This window comes from Phyllostomus discolor, chromosome 5 (assembly GCF_004126475.2).
Source record: "Phyllostomus discolor isolate MPI-MPIP mPhyDis1 chromosome 5, mPhyDis1.pri.v3, whole genome shotgun sequence".
NCBI lineage: Eukaryota > Metazoa > Chordata > Mammalia > Chiroptera > Phyllostomidae > Phyllostomus > Phyllostomus discolor.
The window spans coordinates 12,541,365-12,556,266 of NC_040907.2; the positions used below are offsets into that span (position 1 = coordinate 12,541,365).

A 14,902-nucleotide genomic window follows, 5' to 3' on the forward strand; every position below is an offset into this window, starting at 1 on the left:
TAAAACAAAAGTTGTGCAAAGAAGGAAGCAAAAGTAAAGAATGATGAGCAAATTGCAACCAATAGCATCAAGGGTCTGGGTGGCCAGAATCTGTATGAGAGAGTTACATCAGTCTTTTAGAAATGCATAGATGGAATTAAGAATGACAGACTAGTGAAATTATTCAAGAGTTGAAACTGTTAAGAACCTAAAAGAAACTCTAAAGAAATCTGAGGGTTGTCTGGAAAAAGTCCAGCCATCATTAATATAACGAGCATGGTTTATGAAACATCAATGTAACCTGGCAGCCAAAGAGAGTGGACTGGAATGTGCAAGTGTGAACAATCACGACTTCCCTGCACTAGTCAGTGGGGGTGGCAGATGCCAATGAGTAAGCATGTATACTATGTGGCCATCGCATTCAAAATAACTGAGCAAGTTACACCAATGAATCTGCATCAAATTTTGTGTTCGATTCCTCTGAGGAAACTATTTGGATGATTAAGAAAGCTGCAGCTACAGGCAACTGGTGATTGGCAGCTTCTTCATGACAATGCGCCTGCTTATATATGTCTTGTGCAGAGTGTTCTGGCAAAACATCAAATCACCCAGGTAACTCAATCCTGCTACAGGCCAGATTTGGTGCTCTGTGACTTCAGTCCTTTCCCAAAACTAAAAGAAAGAAATTTCAGACCATTGATGAGATTCAGGAAAATATAATAGAGCAGCTGATGGAGACTGGGAAAACTATGAGGTCCCCACGTGCCTACTTTGAAGGGGACTGAGGTGTCATTGTCCTATGTATAACATATCTTGTATCTTCTTCAATAAATGCCTCTATTTTTCATATTACATAGCTGGAAACTTTCTGCACAGACCTTGTTTAGAGTAAAATACTGGGCATAAAATTGAATCTTGGGCTATGTTCATTTTTGGGATGGGTAGAGAGGGAAACATAAAAAGAGTATAATAAAGTTCACGATACACTAGGATTCAATTTTAAAATTTGATTTCTAATGCCATATGACAATTGCCTTCAGAAGTTTCTAAAGGCAACTAACTTCTTAGAGGCCAACTCAAAGTTTTCTCTCTACAGTTGCACATTTTTATTAAATTGAAATGCTTTGTATATTACATTAAAAAATGCTGTCTTTAAACATCAGAATCATATTTAGCATGGTCTCATTCTCATACCATGAAAATTAATACTTGTAACACTTACTACATGCCAGCCTTAACATGTACTCACAGATTTAAGCCTCCTAACAGCCCTGTGAGTTAAACACTAGTTATCAATGAGGAAATCGAGGAACAGAAATGACTCATTCAGACATACAAAGCTAGAAAATGACAGAAATCAGAATTTAAACCTAAGGGCAATGCTTGAGAAGTCTCTGCTTAGCCACAAAGCGTTATAGCCTCCAGTATATGGAAGCAGAAATTCATGTTTAATCTCATGTTCTCCAGGGCTTATGTCCCTTGAGTGGAACTGGAATATCCAGGTGAAGTACCCATATTCATCCATTCACTCATTCAACTAATAATTTTTTAAGCATCCAATGTGTGCTAGGCTTGGGGAAAACAGAAGAAAATACAGATAAAAAAATCCTGGCCTTCAAGAATCTGACATTTTCATGGGACAGATAGGTTACCTTTTTAGAAAAAGCAAATGAAATATGTCATTATGTTAGAATGTAATGCATGTTACAGAGAAAAACAAGGCAGAGAAGTAGAGGTCTGAAAGGTGGGAAAGGAGGGCAAGGTTGCAAATGTAATTTAGGTGATCCTATCAACCAACTGCAACACGTGGGCCATGTCTGGATATTGACCTGAAAAAACAACTGTAAAAAGTAATTTTGGCCCAGGCTGGTGTGGCTCAGTGGACTGAGCACCAGCCTCCGAACCAAAGGGTCGCTGGTTTCATTCCCAGTCAGGGCAGATGCCTGGGTTACAGGCCCTGTCCCCAGATAGGGGCACACAAAAGGCAGCCACACATTGATGTTTTTCCCTCCCTTTCTCCAAAAATAAGTAAAATCTTAAAAAAAAAAAAAAAAAAAGAAAGAAAAATAAATTTGGAGACCACTGGGACCATTTTAACATTATGGAGTATTAAAAAATTACTATTTTTTTAAAAACCACCTTTATTTATTTTTTAGAGAGGGGAAGGGAGGGAGAAAGAGGGAAAGAAATACCGATGTGTGAGAGAAACACCTACTAGTTTCCTCTCACATGCCTCCAACTGGGGGCCTGGCCCTCGACCCCGGCATGCGTCCGGACAGGGAATCCTTTCAGTTCACAGGCCAGTGCTCAACCCATTAAGCCACTTCAGCCAGGGAAAGAATTACTAATTTTGCTAGAAATAATGTTAGTATGATAGTTATGTTCCCTTAAAATTTATGTGTATTTTTTGGTTTTTTATTAAATTTATTGAGGTGATATTGGTTAATAGGGTCACATGGGTTTCAAGTGTACATTACTATGTACATATGTGTATGTTTGGAAATTTTCAATATAAGGTGTTTAAAAAACTAGTAGAGCGGTCAAAGCAGGTCTGTGGTGATAACAGTAGACTCACCTAAGGAAGTGAAGGAGTAAGCCAAGTGGATTATGGGGGAAAACCACCCAGGCAAAGGGAACAGCAAGGCTCTGAAGCCAGCGAGAGGTGGGGAAAGAGTAGTAGGAGATTCAGGGAAGTAGTAGAGATGCAATGGAAGTGTAGTGCCTTGTAGATTATTCTGAAGACTCAGGCTGTAACTGTGAGGGAAAGCCACTGGGAGGTTGCAGCAGCAAGGTGGTATGATCTAACTCACATTTTTTATAAGTCTCACTTTCACTACTTTATTAAAAACAGATGGGGGTGGGAGTGGGGAGAAAATACAGACAACTGCAATTGAACAACAATAAAATAATTAAAAATAAAAATAAAAACAGACTGAAGGGGAAGGCATGTGAGAGAAGCAGGTAAGAGGTTATTGCTCTTACATGGATAAGAGATGATGGTGGCTTGAAAAAAGAGTGTTGCCCTGGCTGGCGTAGCTCAGTGGATTGAGCGCAGGCTGGGAACCAAAGTGTCCCAGGTTCGATTCCCAGCCAGGGTACATTCCTGGGTTGCAGGCCATAACCCCCAGCAACCGCACATTGATGCTTCTTTCTCTTCCCCTCCCCCCCTTCCCTCCCTAAAAATAAATAAATAAAATCTTAAAAAAGAAAAGGAAAAAAAAGAGTGTTAACAGTGGAGATAATAGTCTATAGATATATTTTCGAGACAGATCTGAAGTAACTGTTTACAGATTAGATATAGGTGCGGAATAAAAAGAGACTAGCACGCACCCAACCTTATGGCCTCAGCAACTGGGAAAATGATGGTACCACTGAATGAGATGGAGATACAGAAGGTACAGTTTTTTGTGTTTTTTGGGGGGGCGTGTGAAGGGAAATGGGGAAATCAAGACTTTAGTTTTAGAAAGGTCAAGTTAGACACATTGATGATGATGTCAAATAGGCTTCTTTATGAGTGTGGAATTAGAAGGGAAGTATGAGCTAGATTTCTATATCTATAAATTAGTAGTATACAAGTAGTTTTAAAGCATTAAGAGTGAAAAGGATTACCGTGAGAATATGGAGAGAAAAGACAAAAGAGGCCTAAGATCTAACTGTGGGGCACTCCTATATTAAGGAGTCAGGATGGGAAATCAGCAAACCTTAGGAGACTGAGAAAGTATTAGTGTAGCTGCAGGAAAAGCAGGAGGTCATAGTGTCCTGAAAAACAAGTAAAGAGTGTTTCAAGCAGGTGGCAGTCACTCTCTGTCAAATGTCAATGAGGGACCACCAGCAAATAAGTTAGCCACTGAACCACTGAAATTTGTTACATGGAAGTGACAGGTGACACTGATAGGTAATTTATGTAAAATGGTGAGGTTAAAATAAGGTGTGACAGAAGTGAGTTTAAGTGAAAGTAGGAGAACCAAAATTATGGTTAGCAATTACAGACAACTCATACTATAAAAGTGTATTTTTCTTGTTCCTTTGGCCCAGTTTCGTATGGTTAAATTTCATGTCAAATTAAAAAGAAGAAAAAAAATGTATGACAAGAGGACTCCACTACAGTCAGAGATAAAGAAAACCAATATGATTTCACAGAAGTAAAGGAAAAATACCTTGCCTGGTGTGGCTCAGTGGATTGAGTGCAGGCCTGCAAACCAAAGGGTTGCCAGTTCGATTCCCAGTCAGGGCACATGCATGGGTTGCAGGCCAGGTCCCCAGTATGGGGCACGTGAGAGATAACCACACACTGATATTTCTTTCCCTTTCTCCTTCCCTTCCCCCTCTCTAAAAATAAATAAATAAAATATTAAAAAAATATATAATAAAATATATTAAACATTAACTACATCATACCCGTTAAAAATACTACTATCACAAAAACAGAAAATAACAATTATTGGTGAGGATACAGAAAAATTAGAACCCTTAAACACTGCTGGTGGGAATGTAAAATGGTATAGTCACTGTGGAAAACAGTATGGTGATTCCTCAAAATATTAAAAATACAACTGTTGTATGGTCCAGCAATTCCACGTCTAGAATTTTCAATTCCACCCAAAAGAACTGAAACCAGTGTCAAAGAGATATAAACACCAGTGTTCATAGGAGAATTATTTGTAACAGCTAAAATGTGAAGCAACTCAAGTGTTCATTGAAAGATGGACAATCCAAATGTAGTATATACATATAATGCATTATTACTGAGACTTAAAAAGGAAATTCTGACACATGAGAAACATGAATAAACCTTGGGGATATCATAGTGAAACGTGGTCACAGTAAGTCAAACACTGTATGATTCCACCTGTATGAAGTATGAAGAGTAGTGAAAAATCAGAGACAGAAAGAAGAATGGTGGTTACTAGGGGCTGGAGGAAAAGAGAAAATGAAGAGTTCTAGTTTAATGGGTACCAAACTGCAGTTTTAAAAGATGAAGAGAGTTCTGGAGATGGATGATGGTGATGGAAGCACATTATGAATACATTTAAAACCATTAAGCACTGTACATTTAAAAATGGTTAAGATAGTAAAATTTGTTTTTATGTGTACTTTACCACAATAAGAAAAAATTAGAAAAAAATTAAAAATAATGAGCAGATGAGAGTACACTGTTTAAGGCTGAATATTCTAGCAGCTGTCACCATGAAAGAGTTACCCTGGCAGGGCCTTACAAAAGTTAACAAGCAGTGTGGGTTTCAAAAGAAACTCTATATGGAGATATGAAAAAGAACACATAATGGGACAAAAAAATTAAACCCCAAAAAAGGTTTTATTCCTGGCTCAGTGATAAGTAACCCTCATTGAATATTTCATCTTTCTCCTTTCCCACGAAAAGGGGCTGAGAGAATAACAGACACCTGTGCCTTACAGTGCAGACCAACACGTCATACCTGATGTCCACTCTAAGTTTAGGGTAATACTGAGACACGTATTTTCTGATGAGGCTGTAGGAAGCTTCTTTAGGTTCACAAAGGCGAGTGAAGGCCAGTGGGAGGATATCCTCCAATTTTACTTGTGGTTCTGGATCCACTGCCGAGCTCCTGTTCTGAAATGTAGTATCAAAATTATCATTAGAAAATAAACAGCTTCTCTGATCAAATGTTTCTGTATTCAACTCAAAGGCTTTTCTAAGTTGGTTGTCAAACCAACCAACCAACCAACACAAAACTATCACTTCACATTCAAACAAACCATATCATAGTGGTGGAATGTTAGTTGCACGGTAATTTAAGATAAAAATTTCAGACTGAGTTAAATAAAAAGGAATAATAAGACTTTAAGGTCTTAATTCATTTTTAGCCTTCAATACAAAAAATGAAAAGGATCATGGAGTACTCAAAAACAGTGTACAAAAATTCACTTTGAAAGTACTGGCCAGAGTTTTATGGGGAAAAAAAAAAGAAAAATCTTCAGAGTTGTTAAAGATGTGAGAAGTATTCATGGTTTCAAGTACTGGCATAGAAGAAATATTAGATGTCTCACTTTATTATCGTATATTTTCCATAAATGAAATTATGTATCTTGGGGAGGACACTTAGTATTTATTAAAAAAGAGAAGAAAAACTGGCTCTGGATATAGTTTTGGGTTATAATACTGAATAAGAATGTGCCGATTTGCCTCTCCTAGTTTAATGAGCAAATTACTTGTCATCTCTCTAGGACTCAGTAGAAAGGCCAGCCGGACACAGTGCCTGGCACGAAGCTGCTGTTTCGAGTAAGTAGGAAGAGTATCCCCGCAAACCATCAGACTGTGGAACAGACTTCTTACCTTTCTGTTTCTGGATTTCTGAGGGGCTTTTCTGGATTTCTGGACCACAACAAAACTCCCAGAAGCACCTTTCCCTTTTACCTAAAGTAAATTAATTTTAGTTACAATAACCAGTATTTTTATTTTAAATTATTCTGGTATTCATATTTATAACTTTATTCCAGATTAAGCAAATTACAGGACATAGTGATACATGAACTACTGTAAAATGCTGTTCGACTTGTCAGAGGAAAAAAAAACAAAATAAAAAACCTCCAATGGATTAGTCCAAAGACTTGGGAGTGAATCCTATGCATGGTACCATCTAGCTATTCAATAATGGACAACCCTGTAAATCTGAGCTTTTAGTTCTTCATCTAAAAAATTGGGTAAGAATGCTGAAACCAGATTAAACAATCTACTATAAACTTTCAAAAAATAAAAATAAAAGTCTCATGGAAGGAAGGCACACAATCTCTTGAGGAAAATGGAAAAAGCACAAAACTCTATCTTGAAAGGAAGATAGCTAACTGGCAAAGTTTGCAGCATGGTTGATCTCGGGCCATAATGCTTCCCACAATTCGCCCATTAGAGATTATTCCTGCATATGGGAAAGGTTATGTAAGTCACACCACATATTTCCATAGTTTACAAAGCACTTTCAGACTTTTAAAGTTGATTTACATTAACCTGAGTCCCCCACACTTTAGCTTTACCTACCCTGCTATGAAAATAGCAGTCCAGCTAAAATACTTCTAGCCTATAAAATGTGTAAGCATCAAATGGAGGGTCAGGCTATGAGGCAAGAATAGGTCACGAACCATATTTTCATAAAGAAAAACATAAAGTCAGCTCATAAATTGTGCTAACATACATTATGATATAGGACAGGCATTTGTTTTAATTATATTGGTTAGATAGTATCTTTTAATTGATGATTATTTTAAAGGCCACTTAAATATTGGTTTTACAACATTCAGAAAAAGCTGCTGCAGGATGTAAGCTCCACACAGCAGGAATCTGTTTTGCTCACTGACTGACACCCGAGCACCTGGAACAAGGAGACACTCAATATACACTTGTGCAATTAAGTACTTGCTGAAAGGTTCTAAACAGAGTTTAAATGCCTGAAAGGAATGGTTTCCCATATTAACCAAACTATGCAGAGAGGTATGGAAGAAAGGCAAGAGGACTGTGGGTATGCAGTGAACTGGGTCCTCAGAACCATCTTCATCTCTCCCGTGGGACCTTGGTAGTTACTTTAGCCCTCTGAACCTCTGAAGAGGTTTAGATAAGATAAAGTCCATTTTAGCTTTAGATTTTCATGATTCTAAACAATATTGTGATGTACTATGTGAAGAAACACAGATTTATGCCTGAAATCGATTCTGGTTTTAGTACTAGTCTCAGGTTACTCAGGCTTCTCTCATGCTCCTAACAAACTTGAATAGTTTTAGATACCATTAAGTAAAGATGAACCTATTTACAAAGCTCATTTATAAGGGCAACAAGTCTAGTCACGAAGCAAGGCTTTAAAATCTAAGACAAACACAATGACCATTTCTGCTATTGCGATGACAGGACCCCTCAATCCCTTCTCCTCTTCAGCACTGTATGATCTCAAGCACAAGGAACCACCAAAGAAAATCCAATTACAAATACAAGCGGTTAGAAAATAATTGCACTATCTACCCTATTGTTATAAAAGGTAACTGGCAGTGATTCTGAAACTTAGTCTCAGATAATAAAACTAGGTTAAGCTTAAGCATTTCATTATGTTATCTTATTTTTAACAAAAATGTCACAAAAGCCTAAATGTTACTAAATATAGACTTATACGTTGGAATGATCTTATTACCAACTATTTAATACCTGTTTGATGACACCTCTATTTAATTCTCTTTTCAGTGCTTGTTTAAGAAGGTAGCCCCTTCGCTCCAGCTCCAGAGAAGGGTACTTATGAATAATGTATTTCCGAATGGCAACAACTGACGCACCACTCTTCTGGAAGCATGCCTAGAAAACAGATTTACCAAACCATACACATTACTTTAAAGTAGCTGTTTTTTTTTCATTAGACAGCAAAGCTGACATATGTTTTCAAAATCAATTATTTTAGGAGTGAACTTAATAATGGATAATGCAGAAGAGAATAAACAGTATTTTAGTTCAGTTCATCATGGCTGTGGAGAAATGATTAAAATATTTCTGCAACAATTACTTTAAAATTGTTCAAAACACCAAAGAGAATATACATATACAACACATGAATAACATTCTGTGTGTTAAGGAACCTCTTTCCATTTTAATTTGGTTCTGTATGTAGAAGACAGAGCTTTAGCTTTAAAACGAGGAAAGCAGAATGCTGGATCACAGACTGGGCCCATACCATGGAGTCAGCTCTGGCACACCAGGACCAGTGTTTCCCTGCAGGCTCTGTGTGCACGTCAACAGAGAACATAAGCAAAGACACTGAATAAATGGCATAAAGCTGGATACAGAGCATAGTCTTTTTAAAATCTTTATTATTTTAATTTTTGTTCAAGTACAGTTTTCTATCTTTTACTCCCATCCCAGCCCACTCCCCCAGCCCTCTCCACCTCCCTCCCATTTCCACCCCTCCCCCAGTTTTTGTCCATGTGTCCTTTATACTTGTTCCTGTAAACCCTTCCCCTTTTCCCCTGAAATTCCCTCCCCCGTGGCCACCAGGGAGCAGAGTCTTAAGGGGAGTTTTGGATAACAACAGAGCATTAAATTGCAAGGTGAAGTGCCCTTTTTTGTTTCCATTCTATCTATATTCCATTTGACTAGCGCCCATGGAAGACTTAAGCAGGTCATTATGTCACAAAGGTAGCAAATTCTTTCAAATGCTTTACATTTCGAAGCACAAAAACAGCATTTGTTACTTATCTCATGGGCCAGACCACCAATTTTATGTTGCCACTGTCTATAAAAATGAATGTAGTACAAACTCATTTACATTAAACAAAGATTTCATTGGGTGTTATTTTATACACTTTGATAATAACAAAAAAGAACTCACAGATAGATGGACCAGAAAAGATTTTACAACAAAAAACAAGTTGTGTTAATATGGGTCCACTTACTTCAAGTAAATGTCTCTGACCTATTACAAACTATTGCTTATTCCTGGTCTTAGTTTTTTAAAAAAAGCATAAAAGAAAACAGGCAAAAAAAGAACTCTGTAATGCTAAAATGAGATGGAAGTAGATATTAAGATTCTTGTTTGGTTCAGAAAATTCTATCGGTGGTCTGAAATCATGATTTGTTACACTGCTTAGAACACACACACACACACACACACAACCATATTCAAACTATTCTTTAATCCTGATTATATACTGTTTTAAATTTCTGCTTTACTATTTTAAAATTTCAATCCCTTCTCTATCCTCACTGTTACCCTACTCTTTGAAGGAAGACAACGAAGAAAAGAGAGCTTACTATAGTCAAGCTAAGTAGAACAAGGAAGTACTCTTAAAGAGTTGAGAGCACCCTTGGAGAGCACAGGGAGAGCCTGAGGGCAAACCCTTGTCCAGTCTGTGTCAGAGCTATTTTCTCAGATTCTGAGGATGACCACCAGGTTGTTCCTTCCTATACACACCACCCTTGGTTAAACTGACCTGTGTATCTCTCCCCAATTCTTCTTCAGATCTAAGGACAGGGTCCCTGAAATGAGGGGGTCTATGGCTTCTATTTTAACTCCTTTTACCACCTGATCATATGAAATAAACAAGGCAAAATTAACCAGATCAATTTACACAAAAACCGGCAAGGTCAGGTTGGAGATAACCTTAAAAATTAAAATAAAAAACCACCCTTGATTGTGTAAGCTAATGAAAGTCAATGGATTATAGCAAAGTCACAAAGCTATGCAAGGAGGATAATTTTGCAAGTATTTTGGAATGGCTAGGTAATGAAGCAAAGTAGTAAGAGAATTTTTTATAACTCAGGTTTGAAAGATAACTTTTAACAATTATTAGACACTCGACTTTGAAAATGGACCTAAGGATTGTAAATTTTTTGAAAATAAAAATTCTCAATGTTATTCACTTACCCTGACGCACAATTAGATTTCCGAAGGGCAAGGGCCTTGTTTTGTCTTTTTCTAGGCTACATCACTAGTAGAGCGGCCTGACAGAGAAGCCAGTCCTTAAATATTTGTCAGTGAATTAACATTGAGTATAGTTTTTAGTTTTAAACATTTGTCAACTATACAAATATTTAATAGTTTAGGTATTAAACTATTATATTCAATAAAAACTATACTCAACCAGTAAACTGTGTACAGAAATCTAAAGACAAGTTAAAAATACTTGCTATAGTAAATATAAATAAAAAAATTAACAGTGCTCATCAAACATAATTATATTATTAAAACAAACTTCACAATGGCCTTTTTCTATTTAAAACTCTTTTAGGAAGCAGAGCAAGATTTCCAATGTCTGACAGGAGTATGCCATTTTCAAATAAGCAAAAGATGAACAGAGTAAATCTAAGATGAACTGCTTGAAATAAAAACTTGCCTTAATGGCCTCAGTTAGGATCGCATCCATCTTGGGCCGTGGGGAGGAAGCCATCGGTGTCTGCTTCTGGGCCCTCGCTAGCTGGCTGGCAGAAAGAGTAGCCCAGGAAGGTATTGTTTTTTTCACTTTCTTCTCCTTTTCTTTAGGCTGCTCTTTCTCTCTTTAAAACAAAGAATTGTTACTGTGCAAGATAAACTCTCCAGAAAGAGCCATAAAGTTAGAAAGAGGAAAAGACCAGGGAGAAATGAAAATTAATGTTTTAGCTTACTTCCCCATTAAATTGACAAATGAAATAAGCAAAATTTTAAACAATTTAAACTAAACAAAACAAATTTTAAAAAACATGGTACTATAAATAAACCAAAAAGGTGTTTTCTCTTAGGTACAGGAGAGAAGAGTCCTATAAATTAGTGCTGGTATAAACAGCCAGCACATGTAAAAAACCAAAATTTTTAAATGCATTACAAAAAAACAGCTGCAATTTAGTACACTGGAAAGAATCAAGCTCTGAAATCAGATAACTTCAGTTTGAGTTTTTTAACCCCAACGTATAGCTACATGATCCTAGCAAGTGACCTGAGTCTCAGCCTCCTCAGCTATAAAACTGTAATATAATACCAAACACTTCACAAGGCTGTTAAAAGAATTATGAAGTTATGTTTATAAAACAATACTGTGAGACATAAAGCATTACACAAATTATTCTATGTAATAACAGCACTACATGGACCGAAAACACAGGGAAGATGCTACAACTTCAAGACTTTACATGTATCTACGAAACTGGGATAAAGGATTCCCTGAGGATTACGGCCAGAAGGTACAGTTATTACTAAGTTATTCTTTTATTTAAAAAGTAATTCCTAATTGTTCTGACCAATTATGAAGAGAATGAAATAAATGTTACCAGCTGTCTTGCAAAAAAAAAATTTAGTTAAAAAAGAATCGCCACTACACTGTACAGATTATCAACAGCAAACTTTGTTTTCAGATTTTTTAAAAAATTTATTTATTAGCCCTGGCTGGCATAGCTCAGTGGATTGAGCGCAGGCTGTGAACCAAAGTATCACAGGTTTGATTCCCAGTCAAGTACATGCCTGGGTTGCAGGCATGCAACCCAGGGAGGGAGGGAGAAAGAGAGAGAGAGAAACATCAATGTGTGGTTGCCTCTCACACTCCCCTTACTGGGGACCTGCCCTGCAACCCAGGTATGTGCCCTGACTGGGAATCAAACCAGCAACCCTTTGTTTCACAGACCAGTGCTCAATCCACTGAGCTACACCAGCCAGGGCTGTTTTCAGATTCTCAAAGTCACCCTCCAATTGAATACTTCATCAAACATACACAGAGTTTTAGGTCATTCCAGCAATGGTTTGATATACAGGGTCTGGCACAAATAACAAATAATTTTTAAATTATAAACTCTTATTACAAAATCTTAAGCATGTAACTCTTTAACATCAACAACATCACACTCAAAGCACACCATATAACATTTTAGGTGAAATGTTTAAATTAAAACTATAAATTATTACACCCATATTATTACCCTCTACCAATTACAATCAAGCAGGCCTTACTTCTGCCAGACCCTGTAGATTAATGTTTTCTAATATAAGCATATAAAAATAACCCGCTCCTGGCACAGAGGGAGGAGTACAATGATTAAGTGTCTCCCAGGTCAGATTTGTATACTCAGGTTTCATTTCTGATTGAAATTACGTCAATGCTCTGCTCTGGCTGAGTAAGCGCAACTGGTTAGAGCATTGTCCAGTAACCCAAGGCTGTGGCTTTGATCTCCAGTAAAGGCACATAGAAGAATCAACCAATGAATGCATCAGTAAGTGAAACAACAAACTGATGTATTCTCTCTCTCTAAAATTAATAAATTAAAAAGTTTTAAAAAATTATGTCATTGCTTAAAATATCAAGACACTCCCATAATGAATTCTAAGCACAAAAACATACTCTAAAGCCAAATGGAATGAATTTTGGATTATTCAAATCACTCTTCTGTAAAGCACTGCACAGTCTAATAGGCCATACAACTACATAATAAACCTATTTCAAATGGTAATTCTAAAAAGTAAACCCAAACAGCAAATACCTAACATAAACCAATGTTGTAACACTTTAAAACCATCTTGTCTACAGTCCTTTTACACAGTCTTTAATTATGTATAGCAAGAAGATGTAACTCCTTACTCCTTTTTGGTTTCCTCAGAGGACTTCTTTTCTTCCTTTTCTTCATTCTCAGGTTCTGCCTTCGGCTGTTCTGTCTCACTAGATGTTGCAGGTGGAGTTTCATTTTCTTGTTCTTCTACAGTGGAGACCGATTCCTCTGAACTTATATCTGGTTCTAAAAAATCAGGTGAGCAGAATTGCACCAAGTAGATATATTAGACCCTGAGTCAATAAAAGGGTAAAAATGTATCTTATTAAACAGGTAAGTTGAATGTTCCAATTAACAAATGGATTCTAAAATGATCAAATGAGTGCAGTTTTCTTTCCTCATTTATGTCACTCAAGTTACTTATGCAAGAGGGTGTTTATGCCAACAATTACGTGAGAAAAGGATACAGACCAAGAAATTACACAGAAAGGGAAATCTTTTCACCCCAAATCAAGTGTCTTGATCATTCTACTCTGCGATATTAATGAGACTTATAATTACGAAATGAGCCATTTCATAATTTAAAAGACAAATCCTAGGAAGGGATAAGTAGCAGAAAACTACCATGTGTTTTCCAGGTGGAATGGCTGAGGCAAGGGTAGAAACCTGAGAGGAGATGCCGAGGTCTGCAGCTGCTTATCTCTCTGAGCAGCTACTATAAAACACAGAACCCCAGAACGTGGTTAAGCAGGGGCTTCAAACAAAATAATTCCAGTGGAAAAAACTAGGCAAAAAATAAAAATATATTTCAAGAGTTTGGTCACTTAAATTATGTGGATTACTGGCATAATGATGAAGACCTCTTTGTGGACTTCAACATAAATAATTAAAAAATGCCACTTCCTTCTTAGAACCAGACCATACATATACAATTCTAAAGAAATTTGTAGCTTTTCAATAAACTAAATGTCTAAATCATAAATTTCAGGCCAGTAAACTATCATTTGTAAATGTCATCCTGGATCATGCTCTTCAACCAGACTTACATGTAAATAGAAACTCCTCCCATATGTTTCGCCAAAATTGAGGTTTTTTGAGTCAGAAACATCTGGATTCTAATTCAGTGTTTATAATTTTCCAGCTTGGTATCTTAGGGCAAATTCTTTGACATCTCCAAGTTTCAGTAACCCTACTTCACAGTTATTATTAGGATCATATAAAATGTTTTACCCTGGCTGGTGTGGCCTGCAAACCAAAGGGTTGCTGGTTCTATTCCCAGTCAGGGCAAAACCCTGGCCTGGGTTGCGGGCCAGGTCCCGGGTGTGGTGTGTGGTGTGTGTGTGTTTGTCTCAACCACACACTGATGTTTCTCTCCTTCCTTTCTTCTCTAAAAATAATAAAATCTTTAAAAAATAAAAATGCTTTAGGGGAAGACTATAGGCCAGCACTTGTACTATACTACGTAGGTGATTCCCATCCTCCTTTGGCCTCCCTCTGTTTCTAATCCTGTTTCACCAAGTATTAGGGCTAGAGCTTCATTATAATAATGATATCTGGCAATACAGATAACTGCAAGATGTATTTTTTATCATGATTATCTAATAAAGGTTCAGTCACTCAACAGATAACGAGCATGTTACGTATAAGACATTACTTCCAACCCATTAAACTATTGTCTGCCTCTGTTTGAAATGCAGGGCTTATAAAATTCAGAATATAAGTGAAGTCTAATCATTTTCACGTACAAAATACCCTAGTGGGGTAAAGAGAAGATTAAACAAACATACATGTGAAGTGACTTATAAAGGACTTACTGGTCCTTTATAAATTCTTGGTTGACCTCTCTAATACCTTACACCCGAACCCTCCAGCACGCGTTCTGAAAACTGATGCTACTATTAATTTAGTGGCTTCAGCTTGCTGTTAAACATGAATCAAGATGTGCCACTAAGCGGCTTATCTCAGTGCTGA

At 37.0% G+C, this 14,902-nt stretch overlaps 1 protein-coding gene across 7 annotated transcripts in view; it reads right to left on the reverse strand.

Annotated features, from left to right (window-relative positions):
- Positions 1 to 14,902, reverse strand: part of HP1BP3 (heterochromatin protein 1 binding protein 3) — a 39,922-nt gene that overhangs the window by 17,862 nt on the left and 7,158 nt on the right. For all 7 annotated transcript variants that reach the window (XM_028511161.2, XM_036025464.1, XM_036025466.1 and 4 more), the window contains 5 exons: positions 13,024 to 13,177; positions 10,819 to 10,978; positions 8,144 to 8,287; positions 6,293 to 6,373; positions 5,415 to 5,569 (listed from right to left, as the gene is read on the reverse strand). In XM_028511161.2, coding sequence (XP_028366962.1) covers positions 5,415 to 5,569; positions 6,293 to 6,373; positions 8,144 to 8,287; positions 10,819 to 10,978; positions 13,024 to 13,177 — 694 coding nt within the window. The remainder of the gene's footprint in view (positions 1 to 5,414; positions 5,570 to 6,292; positions 6,374 to 8,143; positions 8,288 to 10,818; positions 10,979 to 13,023; positions 13,178 to 14,902) is intronic.